Source organism: Boleophthalmus pectinirostris, unplaced genomic scaffold (genome assembly GCF_026225935.1).
Source record: "Boleophthalmus pectinirostris isolate CB_2022bp ecotype Guang Dong unplaced genomic scaffold, ASM2622593v1 HiC_scaffold_1, whole genome shotgun sequence".
NCBI classification, from domain to species: Eukaryota; Metazoa; Chordata; class Actinopteri; order Gobiiformes; family Gobiidae; genus Boleophthalmus; species Boleophthalmus pectinirostris.
Window position 1 is genome coordinate 24,295,289 of NW_026570970.1, and position 25,464 is coordinate 24,320,752.

The window sequence follows — 25,464 nt, forward strand, 5'->3', positions numbered from 1 at the left end:
ATGAAAGTATTGTGTATTCTGAACTGAGGCAAGAAACTACATTACAACGGTGCCCTCTTGTGGGTACGCTTGCTAATGTTAGTAATGATAATTTCTTTTACGATACACTCTGAAATTGCACATAAGCAAGTTTCTAAATTAGCCCTTACTATAATATTTAAATAAAAAAAACAGGATAGTATCTTGGGACCTGGGACAAAAAATAAAAAATAAAGTTAGCTCCGCAGACTCCTGGACCCGTCGTGGCGTATTGCTGCCATCCACTGGTAGCTCTTGGTATTGCCGTAGAGGGAAGTTTATCTCGCACTTTTAAATGGAGATGATTGAAAAACAAAAAACAAAACAAAAAAACAAAAGAAAACAAAACAAAAACAGATACCTTTTGCCTCTAGTTCAGTAGAAATTGGCACATCCAGGTCTGAAGTTATCAGAATGATTCGAGTTGTAGTTGTTGTTGTGTATTAAATATGTTTGAATGAAACCAAAACACAACTCCAGGTATGTTTTTGATGAGGAAATTACATAATAACAGATTCGAAAATATCGTAATATAGGACCTTTATTCAAAAGAAGCATCATCAAGAAGGAAGAAATACAGGTAACAAATAAGGTAACTGATAAACATGTTTTTATCACTATATTAAGGACACATTTTACTCATACTCATCATGCCTCTTGAAAACCCAGACCCTCCAGAATTCTGTATATTTGGCTTATGCATTCAGAATACACCACCTTCCTCAGTTACCCCTTTACATTCTACCACTTGCACCTGTCAGACAGAACTGCTGTGACAAAAGATGCAATCAGCCCAAATCTTATAGCTCCAGCCGCACCACCTAAAAAATCTACTTTGAAGTGACTTTTATAAATGACCCCCCCCCCAATTTCAGTTTTGGATATAACCTGGGGCTTGCACCTGAGTGAGTCGTGAGATGATGGATTGTTCGCACCAAAGTGAGCAACAGCTTGCAGTTCCAGCGTCGACCACATGAGAGCAGTGTCGTACAGTACTGTAAGTAATAGCATCTCCTTTCACTATTAGTGGCTTCAGCAGGTTTTGTTTAAGTCAAAATACCATGTAGTTAATTATCTCACAATATAATAATAAAAACATCAGGTACAATTGTAACATTGGCAATGATTTCAGAGATACGGTACAGATGACTGCCTTTGAATCCCTTTCTACTATTAGCAAATAATGTTATAGCCTACAACAAAAAGCTTATTATAATCAAATCAATGTTTAAAAAAAAAGCTGAACATTGTTAACTTTATTTTTTACAATCTTGACATTAATGGTTAATGCAGTCTACTAGTAAATAGCCTTGACTAATTCCCTAATACACTCTCAGTTCAATCACCTTGTCCCTGATGGGAAATAAATTAGCCTATATACACTACTATAATAACACAGATCTTCAATTATCGAACTAGGTTCATTGTCCATTTTGTATGAAAATGCTTAATTGTTCACATTAACCTACTTTCTTATCAAGAGATTTGAAGTGGATTTGTGCCAGAAGAGGGTCAGACTGTATAGTTGCTTGAACATTATGGACTGTGTGTTTTAGTTTAGTTTAGTCTTTATCTGAAGGGACATTAAAGGTGCAATATGTAACTTCTCAGTTGGAGGGTCCATCATCTTCTTGATTCTATGGGTATGCAATATCTAAAGAATCAATCAATATATGCTTAGAATATTGCACAAAATGACATGAACACAAATAGATATACCTTACATTTATTCAATTGCAGATGGTTTTATAGCTCAAAAATACTTTGTTCTAACTGTGAGCAGGGGTGCCTCTCCACAGATCTGACCTGCAACTTGGTTTGGTCTCCATGAAGAAGAAGATGAAAGATTTAGTGCCGTACTGTGAAACATTCCAGTCAAAGAAATGACGTCTCCATGAAGAAAAGCATTTTGACAGACCCTTGACCAGAAAAGTTACACAATGCACCTTTAAGCTCATAAAACAGAGATGTTCCACACCAGATTATATCTAAACAGCAGATGCAAAGCAAAGGTTAAATACCACAGTATCTGAAGGCACAGTAATAATAGATAGAATTAGAATTTAATTTTGTAGGCTACAAACAGTTTATGTAATATGGAGTAAAGTCATTTTTTTAGGCTTTGGGTTTTAAATAGGCTAGCCTATATTACTTTTATTTAGCAACCTTTTGGCTTAAAGTTGTTGTATGTATTTAAATAATTACAGTGATCAAATTCAGTTGGAAATCAGTTAGCTCAAAATAAGTGTAATTATGTATTACTATAATAGGATAGGCTACATTAGGAAAGTAGCAGGTGTAAACTGGTGGGAGGTTATGTCAAAAATTCAAGGCTGAGGCTAAAGGTTAAGGGTCAATGAGCCAGAAAAAAGTCCATGTACAAGCACCTGCAGTTTAGTATTTTTAGTTCTTTATTTTGTTTTTAAGGTAAAAGGATGATAATTGTTGCTGATTGTAGCTGTAATGAGACATTCATAAAAAATGCATTTCCCTTTTTATTGTAGCCATTTAAACAAGCCCCGGGGGACTTGTTTTTAGCACGCCGCCAAATCATTTCTGCTAGGCTTCTTGATAGTCTACTGCTAATGAATTTGTCTGTGTGTTTAGACAAAATGTGATGTTGCCTGTAGTTATTGTCTGTATTCTGTTTTGTTACAAACTAATAGGCCTATAGGCTGAACTGAACAAGCCCAGGGGACACTACTAAACAAAGACAATCAAATCCTATCATTGAATTAACATTATGCTGTCTGGTATTTGTGGTGCAATTATCTCCATTCTCACAGGAAGTCATAAGAAACTCCCATTTATAGTGCAAAAGGCAGTGCGGTGCTAGGGAAATGATTGGGTTTTCAGTACTATGGTGTTATAGGCGCACAGAGCAGTTTTATGTATGCTAATGTGAGTCATAAAGATGAGTCTGGGGTTCAAGAAGCCCCCATTGCAATTACACTTCCCAGGCAAGAAAGACATATCCCAGGCCAACGTAGAGCTCCACTGTGGGTCATTAGATCTGGAAATATGGACCATATGAAAACTTCAGATTTGGGATAGATCCTTTCCTATAGTCTGAAAAATTATTTTAGTAATCAACTTGTCAGGTCTTATTGGTTTGATTAGTCAATAAACAATAATTTTTATTTAGATTTTTAACATTGATTTCTAACCAAATATGGGTTGAAATATTTCTCCTGAAGGCTTCTAGAGAGACTTTGTTCTCTGCACTGCAAGCCCTGAGTAAATTGGCACCCGTTTGACTGTCCTAAAACATAAAATGCAAAAATCTATGCTTTAAACACTACTCAAAATCTATTTCTTCTTTGAAGTGATATAATGGTTAACCTTTGGTTAACTACCCCAAAGTAATTTTCAGTTCAATGTGGTTTGCCATATTTATAAACTCTACAATTTTTGTGCCCTGCAGGATTTATCCATTTAATCTCTCTTAATAACTCTTTAAGAGCTTCCATTTTAATAACATTGTCGTCTTATATTTATTGGATTAATTCCAAAAGATTTAATTGATACATTAATATTTTTTCTTTTATAGTACAAGGCCTTTGGGGCCATTTAACACTGCAGGGAAAAGAGAACCAAGCAAGTATAAAATACAGAAAAGATCATTTTTTGTAATGGAGATGTAAAAAACTCTTTTAATTATTGATGTACTCATAGTTTAATTTGGTTTCTGTGGTTTCTAGAACCCAATCTAATAGGACTCTACTAAATATAAGTAACATTTTAAATTAGTAGTAATTCTTCATTTCTTAGAAAAATACAATTTTCTTGCAATGACTTAACATGAGAGCACTCAGTGACACATGCATTGAACTCCACTGAACTGTTGGAAGCACAGATCTCTATATGAAACCATGAAATTTTGACACTTAATTTGCGTCAAAAGCCCTGATTTTTTGATAGCACTGTCTCTCTGTGTTGCAACATGAATTGACCCATTGTTCAGGCCACTGAGACCAGAGGCAGCCACTATAGGAGCAGAATACATTAACACTGTCCGTGATAGTGAGACTGACCTCCACTCCTACACAACACTCACACATTCCTCACAACGTGTGTCTGTATCTGCAGATTTTATGACATTATGGGTGCATCTTATTGTACATTAAAGGTGCACTATGTTACTTTTCTGATCCACCACCTGCTTGTCTCCATGGAAATCATATTGCTTTGCATAAAATGTTCCACAATATGGTATTAAACATATGCCTTGTAGACAAACAGGTGACACCAAGCCAAATCTTTTGAGTGGTGGGGTGGGGTATTTATAATTGATAAACACAAGACAGATAAGTCCAATGGCTTCCAGTGGAAACTTCCAAGCAAAGTAACAGCTTTGTGAAGACAAGCAGATGGCAAAATCTAATCAAAAAAATGTGAAAGAACCTTTAAAGTGATCCACTGTAAACTGCAACAGTCCAGACCTGTAATAAGACACTGTCCTTCTATCATCATAAATAAATGCTAACCCACACCCTTAATACCGAAGTACTTATAATACAAACCCACGCTCAGATTCTGTTTTTCAAGCATGGAGGAAATTAACTCTACCTCATTTCAGGGGTTTTATTGTTATTTTTTCTCCTACATGAGATGACATTTATTAGTGGTTTACTGGATTTTTCCTTGGCCACACTTTTTGACTGCTTGGTCCATACATGCAGAAACAGAAACAGGTCAAATACAGAGAAGGAATTTACAGTGACGATTTCATTTATTCCAATAAAAATCCTCACTGAGCTTAGGGGAGACAAGGAACAATGTTTGCATCATCTTGAGTTTTTAAAACAACACAGTAAAAGATCAACATTTCACCCTGACATTTTCTTGCCCCTTAAATAACAGAATAATGTTTAGCCCTCCATTACATACTCAGGAGACAGACCTGATAACACTGATGCTTACAGACACTATTGGAGGCTGGAGCAGAGATATATTTAAGCAGAGGACCTTGCTTAGCGACCCTGGCGGGGCAGTCATTCCTACAGGCTTGAGTCATGTGGGATGTTTCTGGCTAGTCTCGGCCCCAGCAGCCCATTTTTGGGAATGTCATGTTTTAACAACTCCTGATGCCTTTTTAATTCCCGCTTTTGTAAGTCTTGCCTGGAAGTATCGGAATGCCGCTTATGTGAGCGAGGGCTCAGAAGCTGATGTTTAGAAATAAAGCGTGTGTGATCAGCCTTGTTTTCAGGGACATAGGAGCAGAGCTATGAATACACCTTACAAGAACTGGTCTACTGTGTTGAGTAGGGAAGCTGTGGTGGTCAGTATTGTTATGAAATCCTCACAGACCTGAAAATGTCAAAAAATCACCAATATATGCCATGTATATTGTAGCTAATAAGTCATTTATGTGTCAAATTATTTGCCAATTTTATCAATAAGAATTGAAAAGCAAGTTCATGTTATGAAGTCACCCTGCAGTTAAATTATTTTAATTAATTATTTTGTCTTGAGATTACTTTATTGTTTTCATTTAACCAACCTGTTTGTTTGATTACAGTATGAGGAAATTAACGGTCTGTTAGATGAAAACAAAACAGTAATTTGAAGAAAAGAAGACAAAATTAAACTTATTTTGTTTTTCTACCATTGAAGTTCTTTTTAGCAGTTTATTCAGTATACATAGTAAAAAATGTATATTATATATATTTATATTAATTGAAAAATTCACATAACATTTTTGTCTTTTGACACTGGTATCACTTCCCATGTTTTTAATCCATATAAAGGCCCTGTAGAAATTCTATTGTAAACAGACTTTGTAATTTCCCCAATCGCCTTTATTTCCTGGCTATTTTTTGAACATAATACAGTCTAAATGGCAGCCTTGATCTTGCCACTAATTAATTCATTACAATACAGACAGATGATTATCCTCTAGTCCTGAAAAAACTGAGAGTACACTGCCTGTTTGAGACAATGCAATAAACAGGCTAATTTTTCATCATTATTATTACTCCCAGTGCAGTGCTGATGAAGGAGGCAATTCAACTGTGGGGGACTCTGGGGAGACAGACAGACTTAATAGACCATGCATGCTCCTATTATAAGGCCTGTGTGTGTGTGTGTGTGTGCATGCGTGTTTTGTATTGAAAAAGTAGGATATTTAAGAATGTAATGAAACAAGCTACAACATAAGAGCCCATAAGACATCAGGTCAAAAACAACTGCAGTTTTAAGATTAATAAGCCAGTTATGGTCTGGGGAAATAAATGTTTAGTATTAAGCTATTTGTTCCTGAGAGGAATTTACTAATGTGTGGGCGTTAGACGTTTTGTATTACATTTGTATAAACCTTGGAGAAATGTAAGAATGGATACCAGACATACTTTACACCTAGAATGTAATAACAACTTTATAAATAGGCCAGATAACATGGCATTGAATGATAGTGAATAGCATCTTGCAGAAAACTACAATAAATCAGGTTAAAGACAGAAACTAGATGATTAAAGGGGTACAATGAGATACTATGTGAGCCTGGTTGAATGGCAGCTCGTAACAGCTTGAGTGGCTTTTGAGCCTTTTTGTATGTATTTTGCATGTTCTCACTGTGCCTGGGTGGGTTTGGGCCCGCAATTAAAACAAAGCTTTACATATTTGTATTAAGCTGTTTACAACATATGTCACAAACAAGTGGGCTGTCATTGCAAAGATAGAATATAGCATCAGATTGGTCATTGTGAACATTAGGCCAAAAGGATGTGCAAATCATTTTATATTAATGTACAGATCATTAACTTGGGACACTATAAAGAATACTGTAACTGAAGTTAATTGCCAACATTGTATTGTATTTACAGCACATGTCTTTGCAAATAAAAACTGGGATCATGTAAATCTCACGCAGCTGTGTTTTAGTCTATGCCACCTGCCAGGGCATTTCAGAAGACAATTCACTCTGTTTTATATTTTTATGATAATTTATGAGGCATTGTCACTTAGTATACTTAGTATAACTAATTAAACATTACATTTAGCTTCAAAATACCTGTGTATGACGTAGGGATGCACTGTTCTAATACTGAAAATTTAGCTTGAGATATCAGCTTCCAAATATCAGTTCAGCCAATATCCTGGTTGGACACATAAACTGATGTAATGAGACTTTTTACTGCTCGTAATTAGCCCAGAAAGTCTAAATTTTTTTTTTATTTATACAGAGTTGTTCAGCACTTACTTGAGGTATAAATAACAGCTACATAACACATTTGGATCAGCTATTATTTGCCCCTGAATTGGTATCAGTTCATATTGGGTAACGACAGATACTTAATGTGGTAGTATCAGAATCGACATTGGAACTGAATAGGCTGGATCGTTGCATCCCTCGTATGGAGCTGTGTTCATTTGAGAAACAGCTTTTCTGTTCTGCCATAGTTTTGTAAGCTCCACTGAGTTTTATATAAACACATTGAATAACCGCCTGGCACTAAAGACTGGCCCAGCTGTGTTATAGTGTGAGACTCCTCATTCACACATGTGGGCACCAAACGCACTATAGCTGCTATCAGGGCTCCGGGCATCTGTTAGCGTGAGAGCTAATCTGACCTGAGCAGCATCAGGGTAACTCACAGTTTACACAATAATGAAAATAGGAAGTTAACAATGGAGCTACAGAAGGATCAAGCAAACATACGGTCAAAGTTGAATTTGGGGCTTGTTTTGCTGTTTTACAATAGCTGTTCAAAATTAAGTAGATGGACAAAAAGAAATACAGAGGTCAAGGGGCTCCTCTTGTTCAAAAGCCCAGGATGTTCAATATTATGTTACAGCAAAAACATTTTTATTGGAAAACCTGGAAGCACATCTGTGAAGTTAGGTAACATTCACCTGAAACATATTTATTGACAAAGTATTATGATATTTATAAGATATTAAATCAAATCTGGCAAAACAACACAGCAAAGAGCTGTTTGGTAACTCTTTGTTTTTCATAGATTATATTAATAAAATCTGCCTTCAGCTTTCAGAATTACCCACTGGACAAAGGTCAACCAAAACACCAGGTCTACAGAGAATATGGACACAGCTGACCAAAATGACGCAATGCAAAACATACGGAGTCAAATTAGGTTTATAACTTCGTTCCACCAAATAGAAAAACTGCATTTTGAACAGTCTTAATGGAATACAATATACAGTATATTTACGGAATTAAACAAATGTAATAATAAACACAATCTAAGAAATAAAGCTTTCATATGGTCCAATGTGGATAGGGTATAACTTCACAAAACGGATTCAGGGTTTGGCTGATCAATTCATGAATTATTAGACTATTTACTGTCCTGGCGACTCTACAAAATAATAATACCTAACATATTTGGATCTCGTTAACGTGTGAAGTCATTACACTATTGGTAGGTATTTTTGGCCATTCATACACAAAACCCATTTACTGTTATCAGTTTTGGGCATCGGGTTGGCTGAGAGGGTAGCAGTCTCATTTCACAGCAAGAAGGATTCCAGGTTCAATTCCTGAATCACCCTGGCTTTTTCTCCTTTCTGTGTTGAGTTTGCATGTTTCTCCTAGTGTCTGGGTGAGTTTCCTCCATCAACCCAAAATTTCTTTAGGGGGAAGTGTACCATAACCTTAACTTTGACAAATTATCACAGTTATCCATTTGTTGCAGTATATTGCTTTATTAATCTCATCACACATTTTTCCAGACATCTCAATGAAATATTTTAACAAGCATTTTTAGGGAAATCAGTGGTTCACCTTTGTAAAAACCCACTATGACCAGCCACTTCAAATATGACAATTGATCCACTTATGAGGGTCCATAGACAGAACTCACTTCACACAAATGCAATTCATTTGCATTTCCTCAGTGTTAGCAGCATCAGCACACTCTCTCTCTCTCTCTCTCTCTCTCTCTCTCTCTCTCTCTCTCTCTCTCTCTCTCTCTCTCTCTCTCTCTCTCTCTCCTCTACACACCCAGAGCAGTGAAGGGAGAGAAAGAGAGGAGCGAGAGGGGTGCGACGGGGTGGAGAGAGAGGAGAGAAAAGCAGGGCAGAGGAGGAGAGGAGAGAGGGGGGAGGTGATTGAGTGGAGGAGAGAGATGGGAGAAAGAGGAGATGGAGAGAGGAGAGGGATGGGAGAGAGTGAAGGGTGAAAGAGAGGAAGGAGAGAGAGAGAAGGGTGAGATAGGGGGGCGTGCGTGGGCGGACAGAATGGAGAGGAATCCCTGATAAGCCCCTGTTAGCCTGGCCCAGGGCACACTCACAGGAATGGCTGCTATGCCCGGCATTCACAACACTGTGTGGTGTCACCAAACAAAGGCGTCCCTTCTCCCCCGTCAAAGACAGCATTGTGGAGGGCCAGAGTGCAGGGCCTTTATATCACATACATTCCACACATGCCCCCCACCCCTCCTCCTACTGCCACTCATACAGCAATATAGATGGACATGGATAAAGAGTGCTATTAAATGATCCCGCTCCAAATATGATTGGTGTGTGGACAAGGAAGTAAGACATACATTCAGGGCATACTCCCAACCTTCAGACTACAGATCTGAAGATGCTTTTGCACTTCTTCTGCAAACAAAATCATACTATATTTTGTTAAATCTTTTTCCACCTGTGAGCAAAATACCATATTGAAGATTTTAACAACAGAAATACCACAATTTGTTGGCAGGGGAGTTATTAGCAAAGCAGCTTTTTTATTTATTTATTATTATTATTTTTTTTTTTATTTTGCATGCACTCATAATATTTTAGTTATTTTAAACTGAAAATATTAATGTCACTCACTTTGCATATGCATGTGTACATTCAAAGTAGTAGTGGTATTCGAATTAGTATTTATTAGGCTAGCATAATTCCCTTTGGTCAGCTGTGCAACACTGAATTCAACAGTGTTTTGGGTTATTTTTCTGAGTTTTTTTTTTTTTTAATTCTCCAAATAAGACCCCCTGCAAAGAGACTGGCATCCGCAGTATGCCCAGTGAACACCCACCCCTCCACCCCCCTCCTCCCCTCTATCCTTTTCTGTGATCTGTTCCTCTCTCCCCTCTCTCCCCACACTCCTCTCTCCCATACTCCTCTCCCCTGTCTCCTTACCTCCCCCTCCTTCCTCTCCCCTCTCACTGTGCAAGTTACCATCAGCTGACTCTGTCCCAGGGGTCCGACAGGGACAGTGCATGTGTCCCAGGACAGTTAAAGTGTCGCTGGGTTGCTTCTTCCTGTTGCTCTGACAAGCTCCTGGCTGCTCCTACCGCCCCTGTCCTGACCACAAAGGCCTCATGGGAAGGTGGACATGACAGGAGGAGGTGCACAGATGCCCCATGTCTGACTGTCCTGAGTGGTTCAGCAAACACCTGTCAATCACTGTCAGGGGCGGGACAAGGGCTACAGTAGAACAAGAATGTGTGTGTTTCATGTTTCAGGTTTCATGTTGAGATTGGCCCAAGGCACTGAGCAAAAGTCAATGAAGTTATACAGGACACTGAGCTGTTACTATTAACATTTTTACAACATTGGATGTAATAAATTTTTGATGATGATGATGATGATGATTATTATTATACATAATTATTCTTGAAATGTATTGTTTATATGGCTTTACCATACAATCAACTATATTGCTGGGTTTCGAATGAAACATTTTACATGCCAGTAATATGATAATAAAACAAATGGGGGCAGGACAGCTAAAATTTATATATTTAAAATGCTGATTTTTGCAGTAATATAGTTCTAGGGTTTAGTCACTGATATAAACAGGATCACTCTCTGTGAATTTTATTTTTCTTAATTTTTTATGAAAGTGCAATGTAATCAATAGGAATAAGTGGCTCTTGCCCCCTTCTAGGAGTGTGACATTATCAGGTTTTAGAATTTAAAAAATACTGTTTGGCTCTGCATAAACACGCAACATGTTATAGGCAGATGTGCTGACGACAAGTTTGCTTTAACTTAAGACAGTATGCAGTCTATCTTCAAGCTCATAATCAAATGTCATTCATCATGATTATTTCACTAATTAATGATCTTTTAATTGCCATTTATTTAACTTTTCTGGTCCTGTCCCTATCTGTCTTTGTATGTCTGTTTGTGTGTTGGAGAAGTGGGTGGGTATCGGTGCTGACAGGTTTAAACCTTTAGGGCCGGGCTCCTGTCAAACTGCACTGAGCTCTCAGCAGGGACATCCCCAGTCCACTTCCACTTGGGTGGAGAGAGCACTTCTTATGTAGTTTTCCAGTCTACACTGTACTAACTGTTATTATTTGATTTACAGAAAGTTATATGCTTAACAATCCTCTGATGACATTACTATCAATGTTCAAAAATGTAAAATTTATATATGACAAAAAATGTGAACAACAATTTGGAAATAGTCAGCTTTACTTAAACATTACTGATGCTGAACTAATGCAGATTTTTAAAGACATTATTGCTGGGTTTCAGATCACAACATTCTATGGGCCAGTAAAATATTTAATACAGGTGGGGACAACTAAAATCAATATTGTTAAAATGTAGATTTTTGTTGTAATATAGTGAGTAATTAGATGTAGACAATAATAGAAATGAACAGGTTCATCAAAGTACAATGTTATTTATAGACAATACTGACTCTGAAAACCACTATAGACTTTCAAGACCCTGTGCTTGCTGAATATGAGAAAGTCTAATGACACAAAGTAACAGCCATGCCTTGCTCGCCGTCCCAGACAGCTTACCCCTGTAGCTCTGTGGGAATTGTCAGATGAGAAGTTCAAGCTATTGACCTAAATTATCCAATCTTGAGCTCACAGCCTTTTAATCACCATTTACTTTCCCTTTCTGGTCCCTATCTGTCTTTGTATGTCTGTTTGTTTGTGTGTTGGAGGAGTGGGTGGGTATCGGTGCTGACAGGTTTAACCCTTTAGGGCCGGGCTCCTGTCAGACTGCACTAAGCTCTCAGCAGGGACATCCCCAGTGCAGAGGAAGCACCAGTCCACTTCCCCTTGGTCTGCAGTGACAGTACAGGACAGGCGCTCCGGCCAAAACAAGGTGCCCTGCCGGGTGGATGTGAGGCCATGGGGTGCCTGGTCGGGAGGGAGCCAGCAGGGGCACAATGGAGGGACAGTGGGACAGTGGGGAATTAGCTGACAATTAGGCAGAGTTTGTGTGAAGAATGATGGATGAGGAGCTGTCAGGACCCAGGGAGCAGAGGATGATCTGGATAAGTCCATGTTATCCTCGGCTTACACAGGCTCTGACACACATGCACGCACACACACAGAGGGCAGGGGACTCTATACTGTAATCTCATTTAAGGTACAGTATATCTATTATCAACAACTATATCAACAACCTGGGATGTTCAACAATATGTCATTAGACTTATCCATCTTGCATTTACTCAGTTTCAGAGCTACAGGTGTTTATGTTGTTCAGAAATATGTCAGAAAATATTCTTAAGATTTCTTACTGTGAGCTCACCTTTCTATGTAACTTGGCCTGGTGGCGTCATCTGCTTGTCTCCATGGAAGATATCCAAATCCCCAAATCAGTCTTTGAAAAAAATATGATTTTTAAGTGTTAGTGTTTTAGTAATATTTGTTTTTTTAAATAGTACTTTTTTAAATAGTACTTTTTGTCCAGTCCCATATCCATAGTGTGTGTGTTTTTTTTTTCAGTTTATCAAGCAGGCAACCTGGGCAGAGGCGAAGAACAGTAAAAGACAAGAAAAGAAGAAAAAAAGATAATATTTTAATGGGACTGATTTCCAAGTGAACTGAATAAACATGTATTCATCTCATTTTTAATTTAATTTACACACCAAAATAAACAATTATGCAATAGTTACAGTAACATCATGGTTTGGGCACACAGAATTATTTGAAATACGCATTGGCAGGTCTTTTATGTCCTCATCAATCAGTCTGTCACTTTTATCCACTTCTCGAGTGTTGCTGCATTCTCACAGCACGTGCCTCCATTTCCGCTGGACACAATAGTTTGTAAGCAGTTTTTTTTTTTCTCTTGGAGCAGGTACACTTTCCAGTGACAGCTCCTATGAAGTAAAGAGGATGTGCTGAATGCTCCAGGAATGTCTCTTTGAGGCTCCGGTATGTGAGCTATGGGCAGAATGGTCAGTATGGGACAGTAGCAGCAGGTAGGGTCACGTCTCAGGGCTGTGATTGACAGGCAGGTGTCCATCTGAGCTCCTCTCACCAGAGCAGGTGGAACATTTGTCAGGATTTTTTTGGTAAATCTCTCTATTTTAGGAAATTCTTTAGTGTAATCAAATGACAAAAACTTTTATAAAGAATTGTGGCAAAAAAGGTTACATTGTGAGTTTTTAGACAGTTAATTTTACAGTTTAGTCACAAAAATTGAATTTGACATTTTCTTTTTAATATAGGGCAGACATGGATGGCACAGACAAATAAAAGTAAAAGTACACAAAAAGACATCCTTAAAAATATGCCCATAAAGGTGACCAACATAAGTAACATTTATATAACATGATCAGGATGGGCATGACTTGTAATTCCGCCAGAGCCTGTGTGTAAATTGGACTGGTGATTTTCCAATTTACCTAATTCAAATAAACAACAATTCTGATTAAGTGAGAAGCTTAGTATGTATTGTGTCCACTAAGCAAGTTGAGGCGAATTTTTTGTTTTATTTATGTGACCGGCCTATACAGTTATTCCTACGCAACACCATAACACTTATACAATTTCAGCCGAATTTTAATCTTATCTCATCCACTATAATTATTATGTTTGATGTTTAATGACACAACCCCCATACCACATATGATATAATAAATAGGTCACTGTTGTTAATGCTCAATTTCCTGTTTATCAGTGGTTCAAGTCAACAAAGAGTTTTGAAAAGGCGAGATGATTCTAATCTGTTAAAACAATACATTCAACTTATGATTAAGCTTGACCTATTTTGTTCCAGTGTCCCGGGCATGTAGAAAATGTTGATATAAAAATAGCCCTATAACATTCCTGTAATAGCGCTGTATAAAGTGGAGTGGTTGTGTGTGTTGGGTCGGTCTACAGTAGAGAATGAGCAGGGGAAACAGGTGCTGGAGTCTAAATGCTTTCAGCGAGCAGAGGAATGACTGCTATGCACTGTGTGGTTATGGCACTGCCCCAGAGAGCTGCGCACACAACACCACCACTGCTACAGGCCTTTATGAATGAGCTCAAGCACTGACTTTTATTGTAACACATTGTACAAGGTGAGATCAAATAGAACTGACTTGCTTGTTGTTTTCATGAAGCTGAATGAGAGGTCATTGTTGGTCACTTAAATTTTGTTCACTGCCCAAGAAGTAAGTATTAGGCCTTATTGAAGCACTGTGAAGCAGGGTTATAGTAGGAAGGGTCTGTCTTAATGGGAAATGCTGTGAGAATTCTGTCTTTCCGTAATATTAAGGTTTACATTCAATGTTTTACTTACTTTCACCACAGTAATATTATTTTCACACCTGTACTTTTACTTGTAAGATACATCCTCTTAGTTATGGATTACCAAAAATGTGTTTTATTTACTTTAGTGGTGTTAAAGTCCAATCTTGACTCTTGTGTGCCTTAAGACTTGTTATAATGCTGTTACCTCATCAAGAACATAGCTAGAGTTGTGTTTTGTTTCATTCACACCCGTTTGTGTAACTCTTTATTATTAGTCTGTCAACATCTCCACAGTTCAAAACGCTCTGTTTCACTTGTGATGTGATGAAGCAGTACTTTTCAACTTTTCAGTTTTTAACAGCTGCCTTTTACATTGAGTTTAGTAGAGACTGGCAATTCCAGGGCTCAAATTATCTAAATGATTCTAGTGAAGGTGTGCCATGTGTCATACAGTGGAGCACTTGTATGACACATGACATAATCGGGTGTTTTCTGGTTGAGAGAGAACTAAATAAATATACCTAAATATGCAAGGTTTGTGTGTGAATAAAACAAAACACAACTCCAGGTTTGTTTTTGATGAGGAAACACCTTTATATCATAGATCAGAAAATAGCGTAATATGGGCCCTTTAAACTCCAGTGTTTGGGTGCCACTATTATAAAGTCCTATACATTAAATGTACATATAACTGTGCAATATTAACAACACATACAACACAACACTAAAAACTAAAACTTGCTCAAATAAGAGCAAATTAATTAAAACATAATGCTAGATCTTACACTGTTGAACACACTGGTGGCTGTTATAGTGCTGGGCAGACAATCACTTGTATTCTGAGTGTGTGGACTAGCTAACAAACAACATGCAAACATGCAAAAAATTCTCAAACTTGGTGGTTTTCGGTTTTGAGAATGTGATGATGTCATAGTCTCAAAAGAGGGGAATGAGCCAGTTTCCTTATTTATAACTTTGAATCTTTTGTTGAAAGTTTTTTTGTAAATTCACACTTCACATGTCGAACCTAATAATTTCTCTTAATGACCAAACCCTATAACCACCTATATTACAACAAAAATCTGCTTCTTGACAATGTTTTTAGCTGCCCCCATCTGCATTAAATATTATTGGTCTATACAATGTTGTGATGTCGTCCGAAATCCAGTAATTGAAGATGAAATTATTATAGTTGTATATATAAGTTCTTGTGATAAAAATCTCCCCAACCCCACTGTGCTGTGTGTGTGGGCAGTTCAGGAATGTGGCTGTGTTCTATAACCACTGAGGCTCTGCTGCTTATTGTAAACAGCTATAAATGTTGATCATATTCTGAGGTAGATCTGTGTATTTAATTTTGATTTAACTGTCCACCCTTGGCCCATGCACTCCTCATTCACTCAGGATTGGCCAGTGCAGTCTTCGTGTGGACATAAACACCACTATGTTGATACTGGAATAAAAAGCTTTACATTTGTACCCACAGCCCCAATTAAACATCCTGATGTGATAAAACTCAAGCATGCTGGTCTATTGCCCAAGATAAATAATGTCAACAGTTCATTTCATTACAGTGTCTGGAGGCTCAATCTACAGACAGACTAAACACAGTGAAGATGGTAAAGCAGATCTGATCCAGGGAGTGTATCAAACAGTAGTCTTTTTCTTTACATACATTCACTCCCTCTCCACTAGGGGCATGCTATACTTCTGCCTGTCATGCTAAATTCTATATGAAAATGTGACTTAAAGGTGCACAGTGTAACGCTTCTATAGGGGAGCCTGAAATGTTCCACAGTATGGCTTGAACTTATATCATATTTTGATTCAATTGCAGATTTATTGTTAAAGAATATCTTGAAAAACATGCATTCTTAGTTTGAGCAGTGTCGCCTGCTTGTCTCCAAGATAGATTTTGAATGTAATACTGCAAAACATTCAGGCAAAGAGATTACATGCTTCTTATAAGGCTTTATCATGACCTTAGACTTTGATTTCAGACATCTGGATATTTTTATTGTATTTATACTATCACAAACACATCTGTATAAAAAAGTGGACTAAGCAAGTGTGATGTCACCCATAGCGTTTGGTTCCACTCAAATGAAGATTGTGATGCTCACGGTTACAGGAGCAAATCTGGAACTAGGCTTCATATTATGACTAGGATTTTTTTGTGACGGACAAAATGGCAAAAAAAAAACAAACAAAAAAACCCCACCAGGATCATGTATAGTGGGTTAATATGTACATTTAAGACCAAAACGACACAGCAGCAGTTACAGAGAGAGGGTCAACAATATTCAAATGTAAGTCAATGGGAGCCAGGGTCAGTAGGAGCTGAAAGAGCCTGCATGCGAACTTCCTATTTGGAACGAGGCTCGAGTGTTAGCTATGTCCATTTATATATACAGTCTATGGTCTGTCCTTTGCATTTGACCCATTCTTCAATGCTGCGGAAGCAATTTGTCAGGAGCAGTGGGCGTTGAAGAGGAACCCATTTCCAGGTCTTGAGCTAGGCTTGATCATGGCTACTTTAGGTGGAAGAATTTTACCTATTGTTTATGTTTTGCGTTTAACTATACTCCACTAATAGTATTGACCAGTAACACCCCAAGATGATAGGATGCTGTCTCAGCCTGACCTAGTCTATTTCAAACCGTTTTAGTGTTTTGTGACTTTAGTGTTTGTCCATTATAGGTTCATTAAATTGGACAAAATTAAACTGTAATGATCTAATCCAATCTGACTTTAACCCAATTATCTTTTTCTATTCCACTCCCTCCTTTAATCCTTATTAAATGCCGTTCATCTGTTTGGCGTCATTAGCTTTGCTCCAAGGTTAGACGCAAGAATGAAAAGCCTCTCATTGACACCACAGTCTTAGGAGTGTAGACTTGCACTAATGTGGGTCAACCTGGGTGTTCCACGAGGTATTTTTGAAACAGTGGAGATTCTGGCTGCACGATCAGCAGAACAAGTGTGGTATGGAGCTCCCAGCATGCATCATTAGGCTGCCCTGTTGACACAAAGCGAACAGAAATATGAGATGTTCGCTAACGCCGCTAATACTCTTCCTTGCACTTGCACTAGGACGGCAAATTAGCTCTTAATTACCTCAGTGAGCTGTGGGAATGAAGCTAGTCAAGTCTGAAAGAGAAACATGTAAAAGGGCAAAGACTCGAGAAGTATCATTTGTGCTACACAGAGTATACACAGTTAATGCTTTATTTATTTATCCCCTATGGGCAATAATAATAATAGCACTGATGTTTAATGTTTAGAGACACTTAAACCTGCCAATTTCTGTTCAAATATTTGGGGATTATAGTAAGGCTACCCATTAGAGTATCCAAACTAAATAGTTATTTGTACAAGTATCAACACTGGACAAAATCATATACAAAGAAAGACAAGTTTATCTGTATAGCTCAATTTGTACACAAAGCAATTCAAAGTGCTTTATGGAATAAGACTATAAGAATAAAAATATGACTAAGAATAAGAAAACATATAAATCACAAAACAAACAAATCAAAACATAAATGATCAGCATAAAATGAACATTCAAAGAGAAGAGAGAAGAATGTGGAATAAAAACCTTTCAATCATATCCAGTCTGTGTGCCTCTCTCATTGTTACATATGAACTGTTTTGGGGCTGCTGGCGTTGTGAGCTGATTGTTAGACTAATCATCCGCTCAATTACTGAGGAATGTGTGGTCGCTCGTGTTATGACTGATCAGCTCTCCGTTGCCCTCACACCAGCTCATCTCACAGTCATCACTCATACAAGTATACAAAAAAATACAAGTTTAACTTCATCAAATACAATTTTTTTATTCACAGTACTATTGGATTGTGTAATATTACTAACATCTTTGGCTCTCTATTATGTACATCTTTTTTATTAGTGTAAAATGTACATTTATTTTGTTTTCATTAAATCTCTCTCTGTTAGCTATAACAGTTAATGCATCCAATGTTGTTTTCATCTTGGCAGGACATACAAAGCTTTCTGAATCTAACTGGCACGGCTCTGTTGAGTGAGTAAATTACTTCCAGCATCGTCCCAGTCACAAAGAAATCCATAAGGGGACAGCAGGTCAGTGCCCCATGTGGACCCATGTGGACATGGAAGGGAACTTCTTCAAATTAATGAAGTCTGCATCTCAAACAGTAAACCAATATCGCACACAAAAGAAGCAATCAGTGCAGTAATAAAATGAATGCCTTGAACCCAGGCTCCAGTTTAGCTTTGAGTTCCATAATCCATCTGTGTGTGCATTAAAAAACAACCATCAGCACTGCTCACATGTTAAAGTCAATAGAGCGGTTTAACCTTTCTTTTGCTTTGGTTATATCTAATGTAGCTAATGTACAGACACTGAGCCTGGCACTGAGTCTGTCTCTGGGCCTGTCTCTGTGCCTGTCTCTGGGTCTGTCTGTGGGCTTGTCTCTGGGTCTGTCTCTGTCCCTGTCTCTTTCTCTGGGCCTGTTTCTGGGTCTTGTCTGTCTCTGTGTCTGTCAATGTCTCTGGGTCTTCTCTGTCGCTGTCTCTGGGTTTGTCTCTGGGTCTGTCTCTGGGTCTCTCTCTGTCTCTGGGTCCTTTCTGTTCCTGTCTCTGGATATGTCTCTGTGCCTGTCCCTGGGTCTGTCTCTAGGTCTGTCTCTGGGCTTGTCTCTGGGTCTGTCTGTGGGCTTGTCTCTGGGTCTGTTTCTGGGTCTGTCTCTGGATGTGTCTCTGCTTCTGGGTCTCTCTCTGGGTCTGTCTCTGGGTCTGTCTCTGGGTCTGTCTCTGGATCTGTCTCTGGGTCTGTCTCTGATCTGTCTCTATGCCTGTCTCTGGGTCTCTCCTTCTAAGATAAACTAATACACGATTCCTATGAATTACAGAACACATTTGTAGAGGTCTAAATTACAGATACAACAAAATTCTAGTAAAAAAATAAAAAATAACATACTTTCTAAATAATTTCAGTCTTTGATTTGATAATTGCACCAACTCAAATTGCGATTTTGATTCAGTTTCAATAAATTATGCAACCTTGGACAGATGCATTTTACTGTCTGCAATGCATTAAATTTGCTTCTGAACTATTCTTCAGAACATACTGAAGCAATTAAACAGAATAAGTACTACATTCATTAAACCATAGCCACAACGTATTAGTGCAAATTACTTCCCTTTTCACTGTTGACTAACGGAAATCTTAAATTGATGGAGATTAATTAGTGAATGGTACTCCTGGTGTCTGCCCATTTGTTGCCATTAAATATGCACATTGTTCGGTTGGTTTTTTTATGTAGTAACAACAGAAACACAACCTATGGCAATAAACACATTCAAGGCTCTAGAAATTAAAAACAAAGACAGTATCCAGATATCATCACCATACAAAACCAATGCATGATTAATTTTATATGAAACCCAATGTTCCCTAATCCATATATAACAGAGGAGGATAAAAGTAATGTAATATAATGGGTTCAGCTATTTAGGACATTGATTGTATGAGGATGTTTGCATTGCACAAGGGTTTTGCTCAATCATTGTGAATATCTAATCTAAAGAAACACAAAAACAACATAAAATCATCCCAGGATCTTAAGCAAACAAGATTATTTTATTTCCTAAAATGATGCTTTTAAATTTTGGCTCTCCAGCTTTTCATGTTGATATTGTGGACAGAAGCACAGCTGCTCAGTAGAGGAGATGGAAATGCGGAGATGAGGGAGAGGAGGCAGGAATGTTGGTGGGCTGTTATTGCTGATCACACCACCTGGTCCAAGCACTCACACACTCACACAAAGTTACACACACGCTCACACACACACACGCACACACACATGCCCACATACATACACACAGTGGGGTCTGACAGGCCTCACCAGCTGTGGGTTATGTCAGGAGAGACAAACAATGTTCACTTTGGAATTGGACCAAGAGAGATATGTGGGATACTAGTGGAATATGTATGTTATATAATTTATACCACCGACAGTGTAAACTCTGGGAAGGTCGACACAACTAATCAACTACTTCTATCCAAAGTTATGGGAGCAAAGAAAGGTGAAAAGGTACTTAAAAAACTACTACTGCTACTATCATATATGATGTGTGGGTATCCCGTCTGCCAGTTCTAACCAAAATACCTGTTCCTAACCTGTTCCTGTCCCTGACGAAATTAGAACCCCCTGCCATAGCATTTAACACAATTATTTAGTGATTGGTTGAAAGTATTCTCAAAATGGCAAAACTGCTACTACTTGGAGTGCAACAGTTATTACAGATACTTTAAATTGAGTAAAAGTATTCAGTTCATCTCTGTAGCCTACTTATGTGGATTTGGAGCATCTTGTGTCTGTGAACAGGTTTTGTGACTTGGGGCTAACTTCCTGTCCAGACAGGAAGTACATTCTTCAGTGTGGGTCTGCCTCTGGCCCATGTGTGTGTAAGTGTAAGTGGATGTTTACGTGGGGACAGGGATCAGCCATGTCACGGTATCTTACAATAACTGTCTGAGGAATGCAATGCACTTCCCCTGGTACCACTACTGAACACCTTTAACTCAACAGAACTCATATTTTAACATTACTCTATATCAAATAGTAGTGGACAGTGGTAAAACACTTCAAGACATTAAATCTTAATATTTACTGTTCTACTTTTTGTGGTGTACTTTCAGACTTGAAAGCATATTACAGTAGCTACATCACATACTATTTTTAATAAGACAATTGCTCAAATATGGAAACAGTTTAAAATTTTACTGGTTATTTAGTACCAATAGTTGTAGTTGTAGTAGTATATTATAGTAGTAGTGGTAGTTGCTGCAGAAAAAGAATTCATGTTGGTAATATAAGAAGCAGTGATAATGAAATCATTTGTATTTATATCCAAGGGTTTCATAATGGCGAAAAACAACTGGGCCAGTCGTGATTAACAGTTTTATACTAAATATTATATCTCATGAATGGGGGAAAATTGTCCTCCAAACTGAAATTCATGAATAGTTGTATAGATTTCTTATGTATATTGTTAAAGAGTGTACATAGTCTGCCATCAAACCTGATAATCTGAGTGGAGAATATGGGCCTGTTTAAAACATAAGCTCGTAGGAATGACAAAAATGCTGGATGTGAGTTTTCCTGAACTAATAAAGCCAGCTGAGTGATAATACCAGAGAATATATTGGCAGCGTATGCAATTATGTAATCCCTATGTTATGCATGATAAGTTACACAACACCATCCTCCTCCACAGCACAGATCTCAATGAATTAGCTTTTAAAAATAGCATGGAATTTACTTGGAAGTTAGTTTTGCTCACATTCTTTAAGAGTGAATCATCCAACCGTTATCCAATTTAGTTCAACATTTTATTACTTAGACATACTGTAACAATATTTACAAATTCTTCAAATGCAAAAAAAGGGAAAAATAATCAGTTGACATTTAAACAAAGATACTCCAGCAAAGTAATTTAGCACATTTACAATAATAAACAAACAACAAATAGTCAAAATCAGGCTCTTGAAACAGAACTTTCACACACACAATGCATTAAAAAATAAATTTGGTTGTAAAGTTAGTAGCTTTTTTGGCAGTCAACAGTTCAAATCATCAAGCCTGAGTATTTCTCCATAAGAAATAGTGTGGACAGTGCAATACTTTTGAGTCTACAGTAAGCGTACTAGTATCTACTTTGTACATACAGTGCTGGTGTTGCAACCACTAAAGCTTCATAGTAGGTCCCTTTGGCATCAGTTATGAAATCTGGTCAATGTCCATTTAAAACCAGACTTTAGCTTTGGTTCGAGCTGCAAAATCAAGAAACAATGTCCTTTTTTTTTTTATGGGAGTAGACGAGAGCTTGTCGATAGCTGGGACATTCTGGCATATGCATTGGAATCATACATCTCCAATGATCCGTGTACGCTGCTTGGAGCCCATGAAATCGGCGTGGTTGGGCTGCTAGCGTCCAATTCGGTTTTGACTCCTTCGCTGAGAGGACTTGAACTGGCCGAAGGCTGGCTCTGGTTTCTAACGCTGGGCAGCAACAGCGGGCTAAACCTGGGGTCAATTGTTGAGCTGTGAGCGGGGTACGGGTGGAGCATGGGGTGATGGTGAGGGTGACGAGGAGGGTGCATGGTGTGGCTGTGGGAATGGGTATGGTAGACATCGTGGACATTGGGATAGGAGGGACTGGTTTGAGGATTGAGGCTGTACGACCAGGAGTCAGCAAGGGTGGTGGGTGGAGGAGGTGGAGGAGGAGGGAGGCTGTTTTGTGAGAAGACATGCCCAGTCCAGATGGGGCTTTCTGGGGGGAAGGAGACTGGAGGGCTGGAGGAAAAGTCTGGATGTACCGGGACACTGGGCTGGGAGGAGCAAGAGGTGGTCCAACTGGAGTGACTTGGGGACTCGAGAGGAGAAGAGCCATCTGGAAAGATAGGAGAGGCTGAATTAGCAAATATGTTGGCTACTGCTACTTCTTTGTCATCCAAGTGTTCAGAATAGAGCACGATTAGGTAATATACAATGCAGATTTTAAATTTAATAGTCCCACCTGATGTAATCCTATACATTTATCCAGGCTTGGGATCTGCATTAAAATTGACAAGTAAGCCCCATTAGATATAGCCAACTACAATGTATGTACTATCACAATTCCTTTGAAGATACGAGTACACGAGACTGCTTTAAGCCATGAGCCAAAGTCGAACATATTAGAATTCAACCAGATTTAAGGAGTGCACTTGGTGGTCACTAAAGACATCCAGTATAATGTACATTGGATAGGAGGTAGCTAGAATGTAGAATGTGTTATTTAAGAAAGATGAAATTAATATTCGTCTAGACGAGTAGTCAGCTAAATCTGAACCACGGTATGTTTAAATGCTCACCTTTCCATGCTCCTGAAGAGGTTGATGGGGTTGATTGTGTAACTCGAAGTGGCTTGCTCTCAGCGCTGAAGCTACTGGCCTGGCTCAGAGCTCTTGAGAAGTGTTCGTCCACTACATCCCCGATTTCTCCTCTGAAATAAGTGAACAAAACGCAGCGGGCGCTCAGGTACTCCGCCTCCGCTGGCTGGTTACTGTCCTTCAGATCAGTTTCTGAGGGAGATCTTCGGAGAGGGCCTAATCCTGAAGCCTGGCGGTGGAGGTTGTGTGGCAGCATGGTTCTAGATCCAATAGACTGCTGTTCCATACACTCCTGCATCTTGTTGTATACACTTAGCTTCCTCTGCAAAAGTCAAAAGACAATTTTAGTGTTATAAGTCAAGCCAACGTCATTTGATTGGAGGAAAATATTAATTGTCCTGGGATCTCTGAGAAAAAATATTTGTACTGTAAGATAGCTTGGAGTGTTTAGGCATCTCTGCTTGGAATGCTGTATGGGCAAACTAAGAAACAAAATGGTTTTCGTTTATTAAAATCTAACTCAAGATAACCATTTGTTTGATATAGTTTGTGTTATTAACTTGTATTTTGAAGTGGCAAATGATCAGGTTTGTAAGCTACATGCTGTTAAACATTCCATTGTAATACCAATTAGTTGTAGCCACTGAGCTAAAGAAGTGTACTGTTTTTAATTAAGTTTTTCCTATGTTATCTTGAGTTCATCAGTTCTGCTAATGAATATGTATTAGTTTTTCCCATGCCACATTCCTATCCCTTGTAGCGCTCTCTCTGCACATTCCTAGGTGACGGGCGGGCTGTCATTACATCACCGTTTGACTGCACGATTAATAGTTGTGTGTCATTACGCCTGACCTGAGGCCAATACAAGACTTCAGACTGGAATCTAAACACTGAGAGCTTAAGTGATTGGGGGTGTGTATTCAAATACCAAAGTCAGCCAATACTGGAAAATGCTATGACTAATGGTTAATATATAAGAGGTTGGGAATAACACTAAAATCAAGCACAATTTTGGCCTTTTATTTGTCTTAACTATATTTTGGAAGAGTTGGCTTAGCTGTTTAAGGAATAACAAATGGCGTCTACATATATATTGATTTTTATGTTTTAAATAGTTAAATAGTTATAGTTTTTATGATAAAGTCCTCTCAAACTAGGTCCTAAGCTACTATAAATGGAGGAAAAAGCCAGTCAACTTTAAGTGTTACTTGAGTAAGTTTGCTAGAAAAATTGGGAGAGTCTTTGGTGCAAATGTCAAAAACGCTCAAAGTAATCGCAATAACATAGTTTCAATAAGTAATTTAAAATGGTTGCCCATACCTCATATTCAACTGCAAAGCAAAAGAAGGGTAAAGAAAGTTAGAAAAGTTGGTGCGTCTCACCTGTTGCTGCTGGTGGTTGTAGTACGTCGCCTTGTACGCAGCGGCTGGGAGGTAGTGCGCTCCATAGCTTTGGTGGTACATCACATCCAGGCAGCTCATAGCGGAGAGCGAGAGAGAGACGAGGAAAACGCGCGCAACACGAGCGAGGGTGACTTTCCCCGAGACTTCACACGGGCTGTGGGCTCCGGGCCGCCGCTGCCTCCATATATGCCCAAACACACACAAAGGCCATGTCGGGCAGTTTGCATAGAGACAATGCGCCTCCAGCTGTGCGCTCTTCTACGCACCACCCCGGGCCTCAGAATGGGCCAGAGCGCAACGGTGTATCCGAAAAAAATCTACAGGGACAAGTTTTGAGACTGACTCTGATTGGATAAGAATTGTTTCCCTGTGCTTTAAGGGGAGTTATATTTAGAAAAGAGACGCGGACTGTTATGCACGCCCACGAGGGAAGGGCCTACAATCTGGTACAGTTTAGGCACAAATTCCACGTGCCAAAAGGATTTACAAGCCTACAGTTGTGTTTTATTTATTTATTTAAACCTGATCCATTCTTAAAGACCATGATTATGTTGAGGAAAAAAATAAAACAAAAGCAGCCTCGTATTCGGATCCAGCATTGAAGACTTGGTCATAAGTGAAAGTGCGACAGGTGCACATATGCGCACAAGTGTTCATGATCTTATTGGCTTAACACAAAGATTGATATAGTCATTACACGCAGATTGTTATTTGATAGCTCAAA

General features: G+C 38.5%; 1 protein-coding gene across 1 annotated transcript; it reads right to left on the reverse strand.

Moving 5' to 3' along the window:
- Nucleotides 1–21,851: 21,851 nt before the first annotated feature.
- On the reverse strand, nucleotides 21,852–25,374 carry vgll3 (vestigial-like family member 3). The gene is made up of 3 exons (XM_020920412.2): nucleotides 24,720–25,374; nucleotides 23,320–23,659; nucleotides 21,852–22,856 (listed from the first exon to the last, which is right to left on the reverse strand). The coding sequence occupies exons 1-3, from the start codon at nucleotides 24,816–24,818 to the stop codon at nucleotides 22,270–22,272; spliced, it is 1,026 nt and encodes a 341-aa protein (XP_020776071.2). The 5' UTR covers nucleotides 24,819–25,374; the 3' UTR covers nucleotides 21,852–22,269.
- Between the last annotated feature and the right edge of the window lie 90 nt (nucleotides 25,375–25,464).

Coding starts and splice junctions, on each gene's coding strand:
- vgll3 (XM_020920412.2), bottom strand. CDS start 24,818: ATGAGCTGCCTGGATGTGATGTACCACCAAAGCTATGGAGCGCACTAC. Junction 23,660..24,719: donor ACAACCACCAGCAGCAACAG/GTGAGACGCACC, acceptor TGACTTTTGCAG/AGGAAGCTAAGTGTATACAA. Junction 22,857..23,319: donor CTCTTCAGGAGCATGGAAAG/GTGAGCATTTAA, acceptor CTATCTTTCCAG/ATGGCTCTTCTCCTCTCGAG.